Genomic DNA, 17,827 nt, shown 5'->3' with positions numbered 1-17,827 from the left:
ATTTCACATATTGATCAATTATCTTTCATATTAAAATATGTGAACGAGAATTGTGAACCTATTGGACGTTTCCTTCTGTTTTTACGAAACCCGGGACACAGGTCCGAAAACTTAGCTGAGGCCGTGCTAAAAGTCCTGTCTACAAATTCCAATGATATTGCTGACTGTAGAGGCCAGTCATATGACAACGCAAGCAATATGTCAGGAACGTACACTGGTTTGCAGGCACGCATTAAAGAACGAAATCCGAAAGCGCGTTATGTGCCTTGTGCAGCACATTCTTGGAATTTAGTCGGCACTAGTGTTCAAGCTGTTGTCGGGTAGCGCGTTCATTTCTCAATATAGTGCAAAAGCATTATAATTTTTTCTCTGCTTCTACACAGCGCTGGGATAAACTTCTTTCTTTCATGAAACCAGGAAGCAAATCGGTAAAAAGTTTATCAAAAACACGTTGATCAGCAAGAGATGAAGCGTGTGAAAGTCTATATGAAATACCCTCACACATATTGCCAATAATACGTTGGAGTCCGAAATGAGGCTTCAGCTTTATTGAATCAACTCAGCAGACTAGTAACAGTATACATGATAACAGTTTGGAAGGACATACTCCAGAGATTTAAAAGTGTAAATTTGAGATTGCCACATGTAAATATTCATACTAAATGGCTCTGACCACTATGGGATTTAACTGCTGTGGTCATCAGTCCCCTAGAACTTAGAACTACTTAAACCTAACTAACCTAAGGACATCACACACATCCATGCCCGAGGCAGGATTCGAACCTGCGGCCGTAGCGGTCACGCGGTTCCAGACTGTAGCGCCTATAACCGACGGCCACTCCAGCCGGCATTTATACTAAAATAGTGCATGAATTATATGAATCACTTGTAGGATTTACTGCATCTATTCGTGGCATGTTCGACTATTATGAAGGTAAATCCATGGAGATTGTGACTGATATCGACTATGAATGCACATATAAAAGATCACGAAAACGCAAAATTTATGATGACGAAGAAGCGGACTCTGAAGAAGTTTTTCTCCCTGGAAGGGAAAAACTTAGTGTCGAAACATTTCTCCCAGTACTCGACAACTTGTACGCCAAAGCAGTGAGGAGGAAGGAAATCTATAGAACACGGTTGGACTCCTTCGCAGTTTTCTGTAATCTTAAGAGCAGTTCACCTCACGACATTGTTGAACGTGCAGCAAAACTCCAAGCGTCAAGTGAAAGATTTAGAGCCTTCCCAGTGAATGAGTATATTTCCCGGAACTTTTGAAATCTTCTGAGATTAGTGATATATCAGTCGAAATGGGCAAACTTTTATGAAAAGTGAGGTTACAGTCCGTGTTTCCGAATGTTGATATCGCTCTTAGAATATTTCTATGTATGGCACTTAGAAATTGTTCAGCACAGCGCTCGTTTTCGGCTCTTAGAAGACCGAACTCGTACCTACGTTCTACATTATCTGAGGAGAGATTGAACGTCTTGTCCATTCTTCACATCGAAGCCGACCTCAACTGATAACCATCTGAACTATGAAGATATGATCAACGAGTTTTCTGCCATCAAAGCCAGACGCAAACTTCGCTGGCTGATGAGTTTGTTTATTTATTCATATTAGTTTTAAAACTTAAGATTATAAGGTGATTTTTATTACAACTTGACCACATTCATTGGATTTACAAACTAAATGGCGGAACGCGGAACTAACCTCGTTTACGTGCAGACATGACCGAAGGCGCCCGACAATACTAAACAATATCCGAATGACCTGGGCTGCTCGGCGCTGTACAGTCAAGTCATACTAATACTGTAGTATATTACAACTGATGCGTATTCTTGGCGTCTGCTGAAATATATAGTTATCCCGGAAATATACGTTATTGGAGAGTACGCTCACATGAAAAAGTGTTAATAAATAATGTAGTTCGGTTCTATCAAGAAATACGTAATAGCTTTGCTAATACCGTTTGAAAGAGCTATCGTGAGAGCAGTGGCTGCAGTACAAAACTGTTCATGCCTTGCGTTGAGTAAAGGTGTTGTGAACACTTATTATGCAGCATCTAACGTAGGTTTGCCTTTCCTTAATCTTTCTTCTAAGATAAGTCGTAAGGTCAGTATTGCCTCACGTGTTCCAGTATTTCTACGGAAGCCAAACTGATCTTCCCCGAGGTCGGCTTCTACCAGTTTTTCCATTCGTCTGTAAAGAATTCGCATTAGTATTTTGCAGTGGTGACTTATTAAACTGATAGTTCGGTAATTTTCACATCTGTCAACACCTGCTTTCTTTGGGATTGGAATTATTATATTCTTCTTGAAGTCTGAGGGTATTTCGCCTCTCTCATACATCTTGCTCACCAGATGGTAGAGTTTTGTCAGGACTGGCTCTCCCAAGGCCGTCAGTAGTTCTAATGGAATGTTATCTACTACCGAGGCCTTGTTTCGACTTAGGTCTTTCAGTGCTCTGTCGAGCTCTTCACGCAGTATCGTATCTCCCATTTCATCTTCATCTACATCCTCTTCCATTTCCATAATATTGTCCTCAAGTTCATCGCCCTTGTATAGACCCTCTATATACTCCTTCCACCTTTCTGCTTTCCCTTCTTTGCTTAGAACTGGGTTTGCGTTTGAGCTCTTAATATTCATGCCAGTGGTTCTCTTTTCTCCAAAGGTCTCTTTAATTTTCCTATAGGCAGTATCTATCTTGCCCCTCATGAGATAAGCCTATACATCCTAACATTTGTCCTCTAGCCGTCCCTGCTTAGCCATTTTGCACTTCCTGTCAATTTCATTTTTGAGACGTTTGTATTCCTTTTTGCCTGCTTCATTTACTGCGTTTTTATATTTTCTCCTTTCATCAATTAAATTCAATATTTCTTCTGTTACCCAAGGATTTAAACTAGCCCTCGTCTTTTTACCGACTTGATCCTCTGCTGCCTTCACTACTTCATCCCTCAGAGCTGCCCATTCTTCTTCTACTGTATTTCTTTCCCCCATTCCTGTCAATTGTTCCCTTATGCTCTCCCTGAAACTCTGTACAACCTCTGGTTTAGTCAGTTTATCCAGGTCCCAACTCCTTAAATTCCCATCTTTTTGCACAAGGACGCTAATAAATTGAATTGAATTGATGGTATATACGTGTCAGGGTCTTTAGGAAACAAATAGACAGATGAAATGTCTACTGCTTGTTGTTGCTGCAATTTATCGCGCTACACACGCTCCCGTTTGTAAAAACCATCATACAAACCAAAATAAACAACTACTATTCGTTTTTGCATTCGCTTTCACGATCGCGCGGACTCGAAATGTTTTACTTCCTGGCCGCTTGGCGCGCTGCTGGCGCAGTTGGCAACCAAATCGTGGGAAGTGTCGTGCGTGACTGTTATATTAGACTGGGCTACGAAGGAAATGAATAATTGAAGCTCACAGAGGGGCCTTTCATTGCCGCTCGCAAAAGGTCGATAACCGAAAGCCCAATACTGACGTCACCAAGAAAAAAGTAACATGAAGCAGCGTCCACACCGCCACTGGAAATATGTTTCTATTGGAAACATTAGGTTGGTTTAAGCAGCTGCCAAACTGCTACTTTCAAGCACTAAGTGGCTAGTGCGTATGCCTGTTTTCCGCGTTTGGTCTTTGCTCTGTTTAAACGCTTCTCGTCCCGTTTCTGGTTAGATTCCCGCGCATAGTGGTGGAGTGAGAAGTGTTGCCTCCGCCTCTAACTCAGATAGTTATGCTCATGCGCGAATTTTGCAGCGCCAGAAAAAATTTTGCGGGTAGATCTCACTGCTTGCTCCACTGCTTATATATATACATCAAACAGCCACACTCCAAGCAGTCAAAGGCGAGAAGAAGCGCTCCTTATATGCGATTTCAGCTCCCGACATGTGCCTCAAGCTGTCTGGCGGCTGCTTAAACGAACCTATGTTTCACATTGTTTCCGATTTTTCTGCCCACACTGGCATCAAATATTTCGTCTACAATGCTATTTGTTGTATTCTTTTAGTATTGTCTGCCACTTCATGTCTAGAGACGAGGAAACTGTAATAGGTGCCGCTGAATTATTAATTCTCGAAGGTTCACACAAACAAAATACGTCATTGTTGTACGTTCTTTTTTTTATTTATTTACCGTGACTTGTGAGGTCATAAGCATCTCTGTGTGTTTCGTAGTTTTACGTAATTGGTTGCGTTTATCAACGGGATTCGACATTATTTTGATGGAGAGTTTGTATGGTAGTTGGTAATGGTTGATAAAATCCGATTAGCTGTTTGAAATCAATTTGTTAGTTTGCGTACAGTTGTTGTTTGTGGTGAGCTGCAACATACTATAGAAAAACTGGTTGGAAATACTTGCTACATATGGGAACTGAATATGGAAGACAGCTCTAGATTCCGTAATTTCACTTGGATATAATCTATTAATTTTTAATTTCTGGCAAATATATCACTGTCCCTTAATAAAACGATAGAAATTTCAGGAAAGCAATTACTACCAAATGTAGCAGCAGTTCTCTGCAGTGTGTCTTGCGTTTTACTGCTGTTCTTGCACTGCTTCCTTCGTATACTTACAACGATAACAACAAAATCTGTAGCCTCGACCTCTGCATTTTTAAAATTTTTTGAGAAAACAGAACATCTAACAACTCTATACAACAGACGAGTTAGCGACGTACGAATATACACTTGCGCCTTGCAGCGGTGACACGCGATAGCTAGCCTGAAACATTTGTTTCCTTCACCCGTGCTGACACCGCTACTGTATGTTTCCATGTTTCGAAACAAGTTTCCGAATGGTGTCCACATCATGTAGCTGGAAAACTGTTTCGACCTTACTGTGCACGCGGCTTTAAGTCTACTTTGCTTTCTTTCAAAGCATTATATCTTATGGGCTTTTAATATGGGGCAATAGCTCACACCTTCGGGACATTTCGGTACTTCAGAAGAAAGTAATTCGAATTATAACAAACAGTGATAAACTGGCCCACTGCAAACCACTGTTTATCAACTTGAAAATATTAACTGTTATAAACATGTATATTTACACTGCCCTACTGCATATAAAGAGCAACGTACCAGAATACCAGCGTAGAAGAGATGTATACTCTCATAGAACCAGAAATAGTAGCCATCTTGACATACCTTACTACAGATTATGCAAGTCACTGAACAGCTACGAAGTGGTGGGTATGAAGATGTTTAACAAACTAGAATGGTAGAAGCTCCATTTGATTTATTTAAAGACAAATTATTCAGTTGGTTAGCTCAAATCCTTGCTACTCACTTCAGGAATTTTATGACTGTAAAATTTCATATTGGTACCGGTTTGGAGAGTTCAGCATAATTTCTTTAACTGAGTAATTTATGATGCAATGCTTTTCATATAATTTGATTTTAAATATTGTATTATATGGAAAACCAATACCAGTAGTGACATATTGATCTTCAACCCATGTATATATACTGTATAACTTGTACGGTCGCAGGTTCGAATCCTGCCTCGGGCATGGATGTTTGTGATGTCCTTAGGTTAGTTAGGTTTAACTAGTTCTAAGTTCTAGGGGACTAATGACCTCAGCAGTTGAGTCCCGTAGTGCTCAGAGCCATTTGTATAACTTGTATTTATGTAACTTGACTTTGTCAATTGCTGTAATAGCTAAACGACAATAAAATTTCATTCATCCAATCAATTCATTCAATTAAAATGCCATTGGCTACAGAAGGGACACACACACCCCCACTTCTTACAAGATTCGGACACCTTTCACCATACTTCGCACGGTTTTCCGTTTAATTCATCCTGATTATTAAATTTTGCTTTTTTCTGGGTGAACGCAAAGGAAAGATGTGTTTTGACGTGTAATTTGTGGTCGTAGCATGTCGAAAAATATCTCTATTACCTAGTACACAGATGAAAATTTCAATTTATGAAGAGTTTTTATTTGCTGTTTTTTAAGAAATGATGAAATTCATTACTATAAATCATTGTAAGACATTGTATTGTACATTTAATTTCCTTCACTTATACAGATTTTATACAATGTATCGGCGAGGTTGCGATTTTTAATCATAGCCTCGTGATGCCAATTGAGGAGCTACTCGACTGAATAGTAGCGGCTCCGGTCAAAGAAAACCGTCATAACGACCGGGAGAGCGGTGTGCTGACCCCATGCCCCTCCTATCCGCATCCTCACCTGAGGATGATACGGCGGTCGGATGGTCCCGATGGGTCGCTTGCGGCCTGTAGACGGAGTTAGTTAGTTTAGTTATATGCCAATTAGATATGTTATTGCTCGTATTTTGGTGGTTTTAATGTTTTCATCGACCTTGCATTCTCCTCAATTTTATTGTTTGTAAGTCTGGATCCCATGAAAATGTAAAAGAGGGGTTTCGCTATATGAACTTACATTATAAAACAATTTATGTATTACAAAATGAATCATCAGTAAACTCCATTATTCTGGCACCAGATCCTTAAAATCACAGAGTTACTGTGAAGCAGCGAAATTTCTACACAGTAAATAAAATTTCTGCAGTGCCAGAACTCGGAGCAGACACATGTTACATTACTTCTCCCTTAATGACTGATCTTTTTTCAAAGTACTAAAGAAATCTGTAAATGTGTTGTAAGAAATATTGAACAGATAAAAAATATACTCACCGAGCAGTGGCAAGAGAACACACACATAAAAAAGTGTTTAACTTAGGCAAGCTTTCAGAGCCAGTGGCTCGTTCCACCATTTGATGAGTAGATATTTTATCTACCCATTACATTATACTGTCGAAAGTTGTTTATTTTCACTGTTGTAAGAAATATAAAAGTAAACTAATTTGACAAGTAGGGTCCTGTAATATATACTATACTTTTTACTGTACTGATTATGTACAGATCTTCATTACCAAAAAATTTTGTTTTCTGCTGCTTCTGATCTGATTTTTGTTGAATTGCTTCTGCCTCTTTTAGGGTATTTCTCTCAAAATGTTTTTCATCGATTAGTATCCTTTCCTTTTTCCATGCGTTTTGTGTTGTAATCATCTGCTTTTGATGACCACAGTCCATATCCTGAATGTGCAAGGAGTATGCAGTATCCATTTCTAACACTGAGTCAACGAGATTCTGTTAGGGCTGCATTCTCCGTTTCATGCTATTGCATTACAGCATCACAAACTTGTTGATATAAGACAATCGATTCTTTTTTCATGCTCTCAAATAGGCAGTCTGCATTCACAGAGAAGCCCTCCTGTACATGTGCATTCATATGTGAGAGAGAGGCTATCATTTTTAATCATTTACCGGTACATAACTTTTTTGTCGAGAAGCTATCCAAAACCAAACTTTCTCATTCTGAAAGATTTTTTACACTCTGTTGAAGACTTGGGGGGGGGGGGGGGGGGGAAATCTACTATACAGGGTTCCTCGGAATGAGTAGTAGGGTATGAAAAGGACAAACTGACAAATTTACTTAAATACACACTGAAAACAATGAAACACATATGCCATTAAATATTACATACCCCTTTTACCTGGTTTTGAATATAACACCACACATATGGTCGCCGTAACTTTCTGCGCGTTACTCCAGGTGGTGAATGAAAGCTTACATCAACTTATTCAGCACGTTCAGTGAGGTCTCTTCCACAGGTTTCCTTTCCTATCCTTGAGTTCGCCACAGTATGAGGATGTGTAGCAAACACTTCACTCTACAAGTATCCCCACAAGAAGAAATATGGAAGAAGCCCGGAAGTGCAAGAATAAGTTTAACAGGGCAACTTTTTCCCGTTTGTTTAGTTTCCATGCGATCTGCAGTTTGTATGGGTAGACCATGAGGTTACCATAGATGATTCAGAAAAGTGCTTGACGCTTGTCCTCCGTTCACTCGTAGGTCTGCTGCACCCTTCTTTGCCCTGGACTTTTCTCCTATGCTCAAGACGCACTAGGTATGTCTGCCAAGGCACCTCATCCAAGATGAGGAGATGGCCTTGCCTGCAGCTATCAAGCGTAATGGCTGTAGTCGTTAGAAAGTTGTGGCTCGCATTGGCACCTATGACGCCTGTCGCATGGTTTCTGAGGCCATCCTCAGTTCTTACAGGCAGCTGGTAGAGGTGGTGGAAACTGCTGGCCTCGCACACAGGTTGCAAGCAGAGCTTCCAAACTGCAGAATCTTTCCCAGAGTTGACCAGGGGTCCTTTTGTTTGGAGCCAAGTTGAGGGTCTCACCAAAGGCTTTATCATCTCAGTGATGGTCTTGGCTGCAGATTACTGGACCTGTGTTATCATGTGGGGATTTTTAGCACTCCCCTTGATAGATCAGGGGTGCACTACACAAAGGAAGCAACTGATTGGGTAGCAGGTTACTTGTGGAGTGCATATGGTTTTTTTTTTTTTTTTTTTTTTTTTTTTTTTTTTTTTTTTTTACGCCAGGCCGTAGTTTGAGGCACTCTCATGAACACTTGCCAGTCGATGCACATTGAGGGAAACCAGACCACGTTCAGAGTAAACAGTACGACTGTAAAAATTTTATCAGTAAACTGTCAAAGTATTCACAACAAAGTTCCCCAATTTACTGCTTACCAGAAAAGTTCTCAACCTCAAATTATTATTGTGACTGAGAGCTGGCTAAAGCCCAAAGTAAAAAGCTCTGAGATATTTAGTGAGTCTAGGAATGTTTATCAGAAAGACAGAGTTGACGCCATAGGAGGGGAAGTGTTCATTGCAATCAACAAAAATATTGTCTGTATTGAGGTTGTAACTGAGTGTGATAGTGACTTTATTTGGTCATGATAACACGTATAGGAGAAACCAAGTTAATTGTTGGATGTTTTTACCAGTGACCCGACTCAGCTGTGACAGTTCTAGAGTCATTCAGAGAAAGTTTATGGTCAGTTGTTCATAAATACCCAGATCATTGCAGTACTAGCTGGTGGTGACTTTATCCTACCGAGTATAGACTGGGACGTGTATGGATTCATTGCAGGGTGTTCAGACAGTCTTGTGAAGTACTTTCGAAAATGTTTTCCAAAAACTGGCTTGAGCACCCCACACGCATACAAACAGGCCAGACCTTTTTGATGGTATCAGCATGGAGATGGGAGTTAGTGATCATGATGTCATCACAGCGACTATGGTTATGAAAGTTAATAAATCAGTCAAAAGGGCTAGGGGAGTGTTTCTGCTAGAAAGAGCAGATAAGCAGTTGTTAGCATCTCACTTAGGCAATGAATTGCAATCATTTAGTCCTAGAGTGATGGACATAGTGGAATTACGGACAAAGTTTAAACAGACTGTAAATCATGATATGGACAAGTAGGTGCCTAGTACATGGATTAAGGATGGAAAAGACCCATCATGGCTTAACAATGAAATCTGAAAAATGCTGAGGAAGCAAAGGCTGTTGCACTTTTGGTTCAAAAGAGGACGTGCAGATGATGACAAATGAAGATTAAGAGACAGATGTGCATCTGTGAAAAGATTTATGTGCAAAGCATACAGCAGCTACCACTGTCATACCTTTCCTAAAGATCTGGCGGAGACCCCAAAAAATTTCTGGTCCTACGTAAAATCACTTAGTGGGTCTAAGGCTTCCATCCAATCACTCATTGATCAATCTCGTTTCGCAGAAGAAGATAGCAAAAGGAAGGATGAAGTTTTAAATTACACTTTTAAAAAACCATTCATGCAGGAGAATCGCACAAACAAACCATCATTTGACCATCGCACAGAGCCCTGTATGGATGACATAGTAATAAGCATCCCTGACGTAGAGTAACAACTGAAAGAGTTGAAAATAAATAAGTCACCAGGCCCGGATGGAACCCAAATTCAGTTTTACAGAGTACACTACACCACCCCACTGCAGACTGTTAACAAAGATACGAGCATACAGAGTAGGGTCCCCGAAATGTGACTGGCTCGAAGACTTCTTAAGTAAAAGAACCCAGTATGTTTTTCTCAATAGCAAATGTTCATCAGAGACAAGGCAACATCAGGGGTGTCCCGGGGAAGTGTGACAGGACCATTGCTAGCTATTTTCTACAAACATAAATGATCTGGCAGATAGGGTGGACAGCATTCCGCAGTTGTTCGCTGATGATGCTGTGGTGTACAGGAAGGTGTCAAAGATCAGTGACTGCTCTAGACAAAATTTCTACTTAGATTGATGAATGGCAGCCAGCTCTAAATGTAGAAAAATGTAAGTTAATGCAGAGGAGTAGGAAAAACAAACCTGTTATGTTTGGATACAGCATTAGTAATGTCCTGCTTGACACAGTAACATAGTTTAAATATATGCGCATAACTTTGCGAAGCGATATGAAATGGAACGAGCATATGAGGTTTGTGGTAGGGAATGCGAACTGTAGACTTTGGTTTATTGTGAGAATTTTAGGAATGTTTGGTTCATCTATAAAGGAGACAGCATACAGGACACTAGTGTGATCTATTCTTGAATACTACTTGTGCGTGTGGGATCTGCACCAGGTAAGATTGAAAAAAAGATAACGAAGCAATTCAGGGGTGAGCTGCTAGATTTGTTACAGGTAGGTTCGATCAGCATGCAAATGTTACGCTTCGGGAGCTCATGTGGGAATCCCTGGAGGGAAGAAGACGTTCATTTCGAAGAACAATACTGAGGAATTTTAGAGACCCGGCATTTGAAGCTGACTGCAGAACAATCCTACTGCCACCAACATACATTATGCACAGAGATCATAAAGATAAGATGAGACAAATTAGGGCTCATATGGGAGTATATAAACAATCATTTTTTCCTCGTTGTTATCTGTGAGTGGAACAGGAAAGGAAACGACTAGTAGTGGCACAGCATACCCTCCGCCATGCACTTTGCAGTGGCTTGCAGAGTATGTATGCAGCTGTAGATGTCCTGAATTGCTACATCCTCTGTACAGTCATCCAGTTACCCAGGAATTGATTATGTTATTCCAACTAAAATGGCAATGAAAGAGTCACTGAACTGTGATGGAAGAATTTATTTTTAAAATACACCTCAACAGTGAATGCTGAACGCTCTGAACTTCACAAGGCCATGTTTACATACGGCACTCATTCCTCAATGCACTCATTCCTCAATGCAGCACATGTGTACTTATTTTGTGCATTTTACTACATGACTCACATCATGCTACTCATTCTGCTGCACCTTGTATATTATTGCTGCTTTCTTGTTCGTAGAGTACTTTCTTTCTCAAAAGTGAGAGAATGTTGCACATATTTACAACACAGTAAGCTGTTGTTAATGCTGTTCTCCAATGTAGGATCAGTATCCTGGATTCTCAAATGCCCCACTATTTCAGCATCTCAATCACTAAATAAAATCTATAGTTCTAATCTCAGATTTAGTTCTAGAATGCTCAACAAATTAAACAAAATTCATACAATTATTTTGAATGCTAATTTCCTTACCTTATCAAAGCCTCTGTCATTCTATCTTCTATGTAAGTTCTTATCTTCACTTCTTCTGGTTTCTCAACTTCTTCGCAGCGCAGAGGTATATGATTAAGTTCTTTACATTTTCTGTAAATGAGAAACATGACAGATTAGTATTGTTTATATCAGCAATGAACTGTATCCATGAATAATTATATCAAGCATGATGACGACAACCCAGTTAAGATTAGAACCTCTATTTACTCTTTGGGAAATGTTCAGCAAAATCAAGAAGCCACATGAGTGTATGTTTTGGTGTTTGCGGTGGTGTGTGTGAGTGGTGTACTTTAGGTAGAATATGAGCTAGGGTTTGATTCTGTGCTCTACTCATCCATCCACTACAGGAGAGTGGTTGCCGTTTCCTAATTCTACGTATTGCTCCATTCAGGAATTTCCATTACTGTTATATGTTACATGATTCCATAAAGTATCAAAACTATTAATAAAAGCTGACACTAAGTGGGACATACCTTTTGGTAACTTCAAATTATCATCTTTATCTCAAAACAATGAATTTAATGATTTTAACAAAAGGAAGACTGCATACAGTAGACTTCATGTTACTGCAGTATGAGTGTATCTTTAATTACATTCCAGATCTCTCACAACGTTACATCATTCAATAAAATTGGAAGCTAGCCTTCAAAATCTTACGTACCTAAAACCAATCTCAAAAAAGTTATCTTCTCTTTTACACAGTTCTTTTTATGTGCCGTGAAATTTGTGGCATATTTACTTCTCATTACTGATGGTGTCTTATTTGGAGGAGGTGTTTACTGCCACCATTATATGACTTGCAGCTGCAGAGAGCACTGCCAACAGATCTGACACTACTACACTACTGAATCACTGGATGATGATGATTATTATTATTTTGTGGTGCTCAGCAGCATTGTTATTAATGCCCTTGCTGGATACTGGCATAGCTTCTCATGCTTTGAACAATGTCAGTTCTCGCAAGGAAAATTACTATGACAGTTCCCCAGGGACACATGGTAGCGATTTCCTTAAGAGTGTCTGGCTATGTCAACACAAATCACTGTAATTCATCTCCTTGAAGTGGTGAAAATAGACTACACCACATAAATTGATGCCACATTTGGTTACACTGGTGATAACATAAATTCATTTACGCAAATGTCTCCTTCATAGTACTCTTTAACATGTGATTAAAAGATTTGGTAAATCCATTATCCAAGATAGATAATGGGAGTAATTTATGTTGCAAATTTATAACTCAAGTGTAAGGAAAGTGGGCAGAAGTAAACAGCACAGAGGGTCACAAATAATAACAGTATATAAATTTGTTGTTAATAAATAGTTTTTGCCTCTACAATAATGTTAGTTGAGGCAAGGGACTTTACATGTGCATATGCACACTGCAAGTAAGCATATGCTGTCTCACAGAGAGTACAAAGTTACCAATATCATTAATTTTCATATTTACTCCATGTATGACTACTGCAGGTGAATAACTATATGCATACTTCAGCATTAGGCAAGATTCTGCTAGTTTTACAATTCTTACCATTACCCAATAGATATTTGGAAGAAGTAATCAATTATTTCCATCCTTTTTGGAGGCAGGTTCTCTGAACCGTAAGAATAAGTCTCATTATGTTGCCTGAGGTCTGTATCTTGAAGGCCCTGCCACATTAGGTTAAAGCATTTCTTGCGGAAAGTGAGGTCCTGGTTCAAGTCCCAGTTCATACACAGTTTTAATCTAGCAAAAGTTTCAAACCCACGCACACATTGCTGCTTAAGAGAAAGACTTCTTCACACAGCATGTTGATGCTTTGAGTCCATTCATAAAGCATGCTTGCCTACAAAATGGAATATTCAGCTGCGAACACCAATACAATTCACAGATTTAATTTGCCATGAAAGGATTATTTCAGTGCAAACTCCACTGAAATGTGAAAGTTTAATGTTTACTCTAGAGCATATGCTTGTTGCATCAATTCCGTTCTGTTCTGACAATCACCCTGCACCTTCACTGACAGGTGAACTGAAGAGTGGTCCTGCTAGAAACAGATTACTCCTTGAGCTTGTAGTTATCACTCTAATGGAATCATGACATTATTCACTATATGAATATGACTGGTAGTACAAATTCAAACACCTGTCACATCTGAAGCATTCCAAACTCATGAGATGATGTGCAACATGATACTGTATTCATGGCAAATGATGATCCATAGTAGCTTTTCTCAACAATCACAATGGAGTTAATGCAAAACCTGGTGATTCCACTTTAAAAGTGCTCTTGATGCACACTTGTAAATATTTAATGGTTGTGAGTGTCTTTAGCGTTTGATCAGCAATAGTGTAATCAAATAATAATGGGTATTTCTACCTATTTAGTTGCAATAAGTTATTACAACAGTCTGTTTATAAACTGCATTTTACTTGAGAACAGGTTTTGGTGTGACACTCACCAGTTGGTTATTCTGACCTGATGTCTATGTTCAGTTTCCTGCATACCGAATGTATTGTCTTGTTTCTTGACATCTGCTGTTCCACAATGCACTTACATCCTACCAAGCTACAGCCTCTAAGGTCATACATCATCAAGCTCCTTTCTTCCAGAAATACAATGCTGAGGCCATGGATAGTCAGCTGACGATGAGTCATGGCTCATGAATAAGTGTCTACACAATATAAACAATTGTATTTCACACGCCACCTTACAGTGTGTGGTCGAAGGTACAGTACATACCTACATCATCTCTCCTCCCTCTACATTTTCAATTTTCAAATGGTACAGGGGAGCAGCAACAGCCGAGCTGAGAGGACGCCCAGCAGCAGCGCTTATCTGATAAACTGTAAATTAATTTAGTCTTTGTTTTATTTTTTCATATGCTTCTGCAAAGAAGTGAACTGTACGTGTGTATTTTATTGTGTAGACTAGTGGTTAGAAAATTAATCATAGTTTTTGTTTTAACGTAAGTCTTGTGAACATCCTTGTGTATGGCGGCTTCCTAGTGTAAATTTTCCCGTCGCCAGAAACTCCGTTATGCCACTAAGTTTTAATTTTGTCCTAGTAGACAGCACACAATTTAGATCAGTGCTCTAGTTTGAATATTTATCTTGTGCAGTAACTTTTTGGCAAACAGGATTTCCAGCAACAGGTATCTGTAAATACATCAACTTTAGTAGAGAAATTTATTTCTGTTTAATAGCTTGCTGTCTCAGAGTACAATGAGACATCTGGACAGCAATTTTGAGTGTTACTTTATTCTCCTTTGGTATATTTTGTATATACTTCAAATTCAGTAGCACCATTTGAGAGCTTATATCTATTTTATAGACAGTACAATATGGCTCCGAACTGTGCTTGTTATGAGTGGATACAAGGAGAGTTGGCTGCTGTCCATAAACAGCTGGAAGCCGTGTTGGCTACCATCAACAAGCTTCTAGCCAATGCTCAAAGCTGCAGTGACATTGGAGTGCCAGTGAAGAGACCTGCGACATCTTTCGTGCCACTGGAATCCCCTGGTGACCCGGACGTCTGCGGCTTCTGATACGCAACATCTGACCGGTCCGTCCTCACTCCAGAGTGGGTGGCAGACAGTGGTGGCTTCACGTGTCACTGGGCGGAAGGTGAAATAAGGAGCAGGCCATGCAGCTGGCTCCCTACGTCTTAGCAACAGGTACGAGATGCTACCCAGTGTTGATGATAACTCTGAGCCAGCACGGGATGCCTCACCTGCTGGGCCAGCAGTTGATTTTCCTGCCCTGTCCGGACAAATACAGAGAGTGGGTATGCTAGTCATTGAGAGCTCCAATGTTAGGTGGGTGGTGGAGCCCCTCAGGGAGATAGAAGGCAAGACGGGAAAGAATTCCAGTGTGCATCTGGTATGTTTGCCCGTGAGGTCTCATCCATTATATAGAGAAGGTCCTGTCTGTGGCTATCGAGCACACTGGGTGCGACCCACTACATATAGGGGCACACGCTGGCACAAATGACACCTGCGCTTGGGTTCCGAGGCCAGCCTCAGCTCCTTTTGGTAACTGGCTGATCTGGTGAAGGCAACTAGCAACGCACGCAGGGTGCAGGCTAAGCTGTCTATTTGTAGCATCGTACCCAGGGTTGATCATGGTCGTCTGGTTTGGAGCAGAGTTGAAGGTCTGAACCAGAGGCTCAGATGACTCTGTGACAGTATCGGATGTGAATTTCTTGACCTCCACTATTGGGTGCAGAATTTTAGGGTTCCCCTACTACATGAAGGAAGCACTACTAGGGTAGCAGAGTATGAGTGGCGTGCACACGGGGCTTTTTTAGGTTAGAGAACACCTCCATTGGGATCAATGACGATTTGCCTGATAAATCAGCCACAGCGACCTCAGAAAATCTTGGTCCTCCCAGATCAGAGATGTTGTTGTTGTTGTTGTTGTTGTGGTCTTCAGTCCTGAGACTGGTTTAATGCAGCTATCCGTGCTACTCTATCCTGTGCAAGCTTCTTCATCTCCCAGTACTTACTGCAACCTACATCCTTCTGAATCTGCTGCGTGTATTCATCTCTTGGTCTCCCTCTATGATTTTTACCCTCCACACTGCCCTCCAATGCTAAATTTGTGATCCCTTGATGCCTCAAAACATGTCGTATCAACCGGTCCCTTCTTCTTGTCAAGTTGTGCCACAAACTCCTCTTCACCCCAATTCTATTTAATACCTCCTCATCCCCCCCCCCCCCTAAATGAACCATGGACCTTGCTGTTGGTGGGGAGGCTTGCGTGCCTCAGCGATACAGATAGCCGTACCGTAGGTGCAACCACAACAGAGGGGTATCTGTTTAGAGGCCAGACAAGCGCAAGGTTCCTGAAGAGGGGCAGCAGCCTTTTCAGTAGTTGCAGGGGCAACAGTCTGGATGATTGACTGATCTGGCCTTGTAACACTAACCAAAACGGCCATGCTGTGCTGGTACTGCGAACGGTTGAAAGCAAGGGGAAACTACAGCCGTAATTTTTCCCGAGGGCATGCAGCTTTACTGTATGGTTAATGATGATGGCGTCCTCTTGGGTAAAATAATCTAGAGGTAAAATAGTCCCCCATTCGGATCTCCGGGTGGGGACTACTCAAGAGGACGTCGTTATCAGGAGAAAGAAAACTGGTGTTCTACAGATCGGAGCGTGGAATGTCAGATCCCTTAATCGGGCAGGTAGGTTAGAAAATTTAAAAAGGGAAATGGATAGGTTAAAGTTAGATATAGTGGGAATTAGTGACGTTTGGTGGCAGGAGGAACAAGATTTTTGGTCAGGCGAATATAGGGTTATAAATACAAAGTCAAATAGGGGTAATGCAGGAGTAGGTTTAATAATGAATGAAAAAATAGGAATGCAGGTAAGCTACTACAAACAGCATAGTGAACGGAGAAATGTATGATGAAATAAAAGAAATTATTCAGATAGTGAAGGGAGACGAAAATTTAATAGTCATGGGTGACTGGAATACTGTAGTAGGAAAAGGGAGAGAAGGAAACGTAGTAGGTGAATATGGATTGGGGGTAAGAAATGAAAGAGGAAGCCGCCTGGTAGAATTTTGCACAGAGCACAACTTAATCATTGCTAACACTTGGTACAAGAATCATAAAAGAAGGTTGTATACACGGAAGAAGCCTGGAGATACTGGCAGATTTCAGATAGATTATATAATGGTAAGACAGAGATTTAGGAACCAGGTTTTAAATTGTAAGACATTTCCAGGGGCAGATGTGGACTCTGACCACAATCTATTGGTTATAAACTGCAGATTGAATCTGAAGAAACTGCAAAAAGGTGGGAATTTAAGGAGATGGGACCTGGATAAACTGAAAGAACCAGAGGTTGTAGAGTGTTTCAGGGAGTGCATAAGGGAACAAATGGCAGGAATGGGGGAAAGAAATACAGTAGACAAAGAATGGGTGGCTTTGAGGGATGAAGTAGTGAAGGCAGCCGGGGATCAAGTAGGTAAAAAGACGAGGGCTGGTAAACGTATAATGTAAGTAAGTATGAGCTTGTAGTTATCACTCTGATGGAATCATGACATTATTCACTATATGAATATGACTGGTAGTACAAATTCAAACACCTGTCACATCTGAAGCATTCCAAACTCATGAGAGTTGTTGTTGTTGTTGTGGTCTTCAGTCCTGAGACTGGTTTGATGCAGCTATCCGTGCTACTCTATCCTGTGCAAGCTTCTTCATCTCCCAGTACTTACTGCAACCTACATCCTTCTGAATCTGCTGCGTGTATTCATCTCTTGGTCTCCCTCTATGATTTTTACCCTCCACACTGCCCTCCAATGCTAAATTTGTGATCCCTTGATGCCTCAAAACATGTCGTATCAACCGGTCCCTTCTTCTTGTCAAGTTGTGCCACAAACTCCTCTTCACCCCAATT

The 17,827-nt window shown here is 40.6% G+C and overlaps 1 protein-coding gene across 1 annotated transcript in view; it reads right to left on the bottom strand.

Moving 5' to 3' along the window:
* The window catches only part of LOC126243001 (uncharacterized), a 169,812-nt gene that overhangs the window by 57,104 nt on the left and 94,881 nt on the right, over nucleotides 1-17,827 (bottom strand). Inside the window, exon 8 of the mRNA XM_049948134.1 lies at nucleotides 11,420-11,530. Coding sequence (XP_049804091.1) covers nucleotides 11,420-11,530 — 111 coding nt within the window. The remainder of the gene's footprint in view (nucleotides 1-11,419; nucleotides 11,531-17,827) is intronic.

Source organism: Schistocerca nitens, chromosome 1, assembly GCF_023898315.1.
Source record: "Schistocerca nitens isolate TAMUIC-IGC-003100 chromosome 1, iqSchNite1.1, whole genome shotgun sequence".
NCBI lineage: Eukaryota > Metazoa > Arthropoda > Insecta > Orthoptera > Acrididae > Schistocerca > Schistocerca nitens.
The sequence above is the reverse complement of the archived record's forward strand: the minus strand, read 5'-3'. Positions and strand labels throughout refer to the sequence as shown.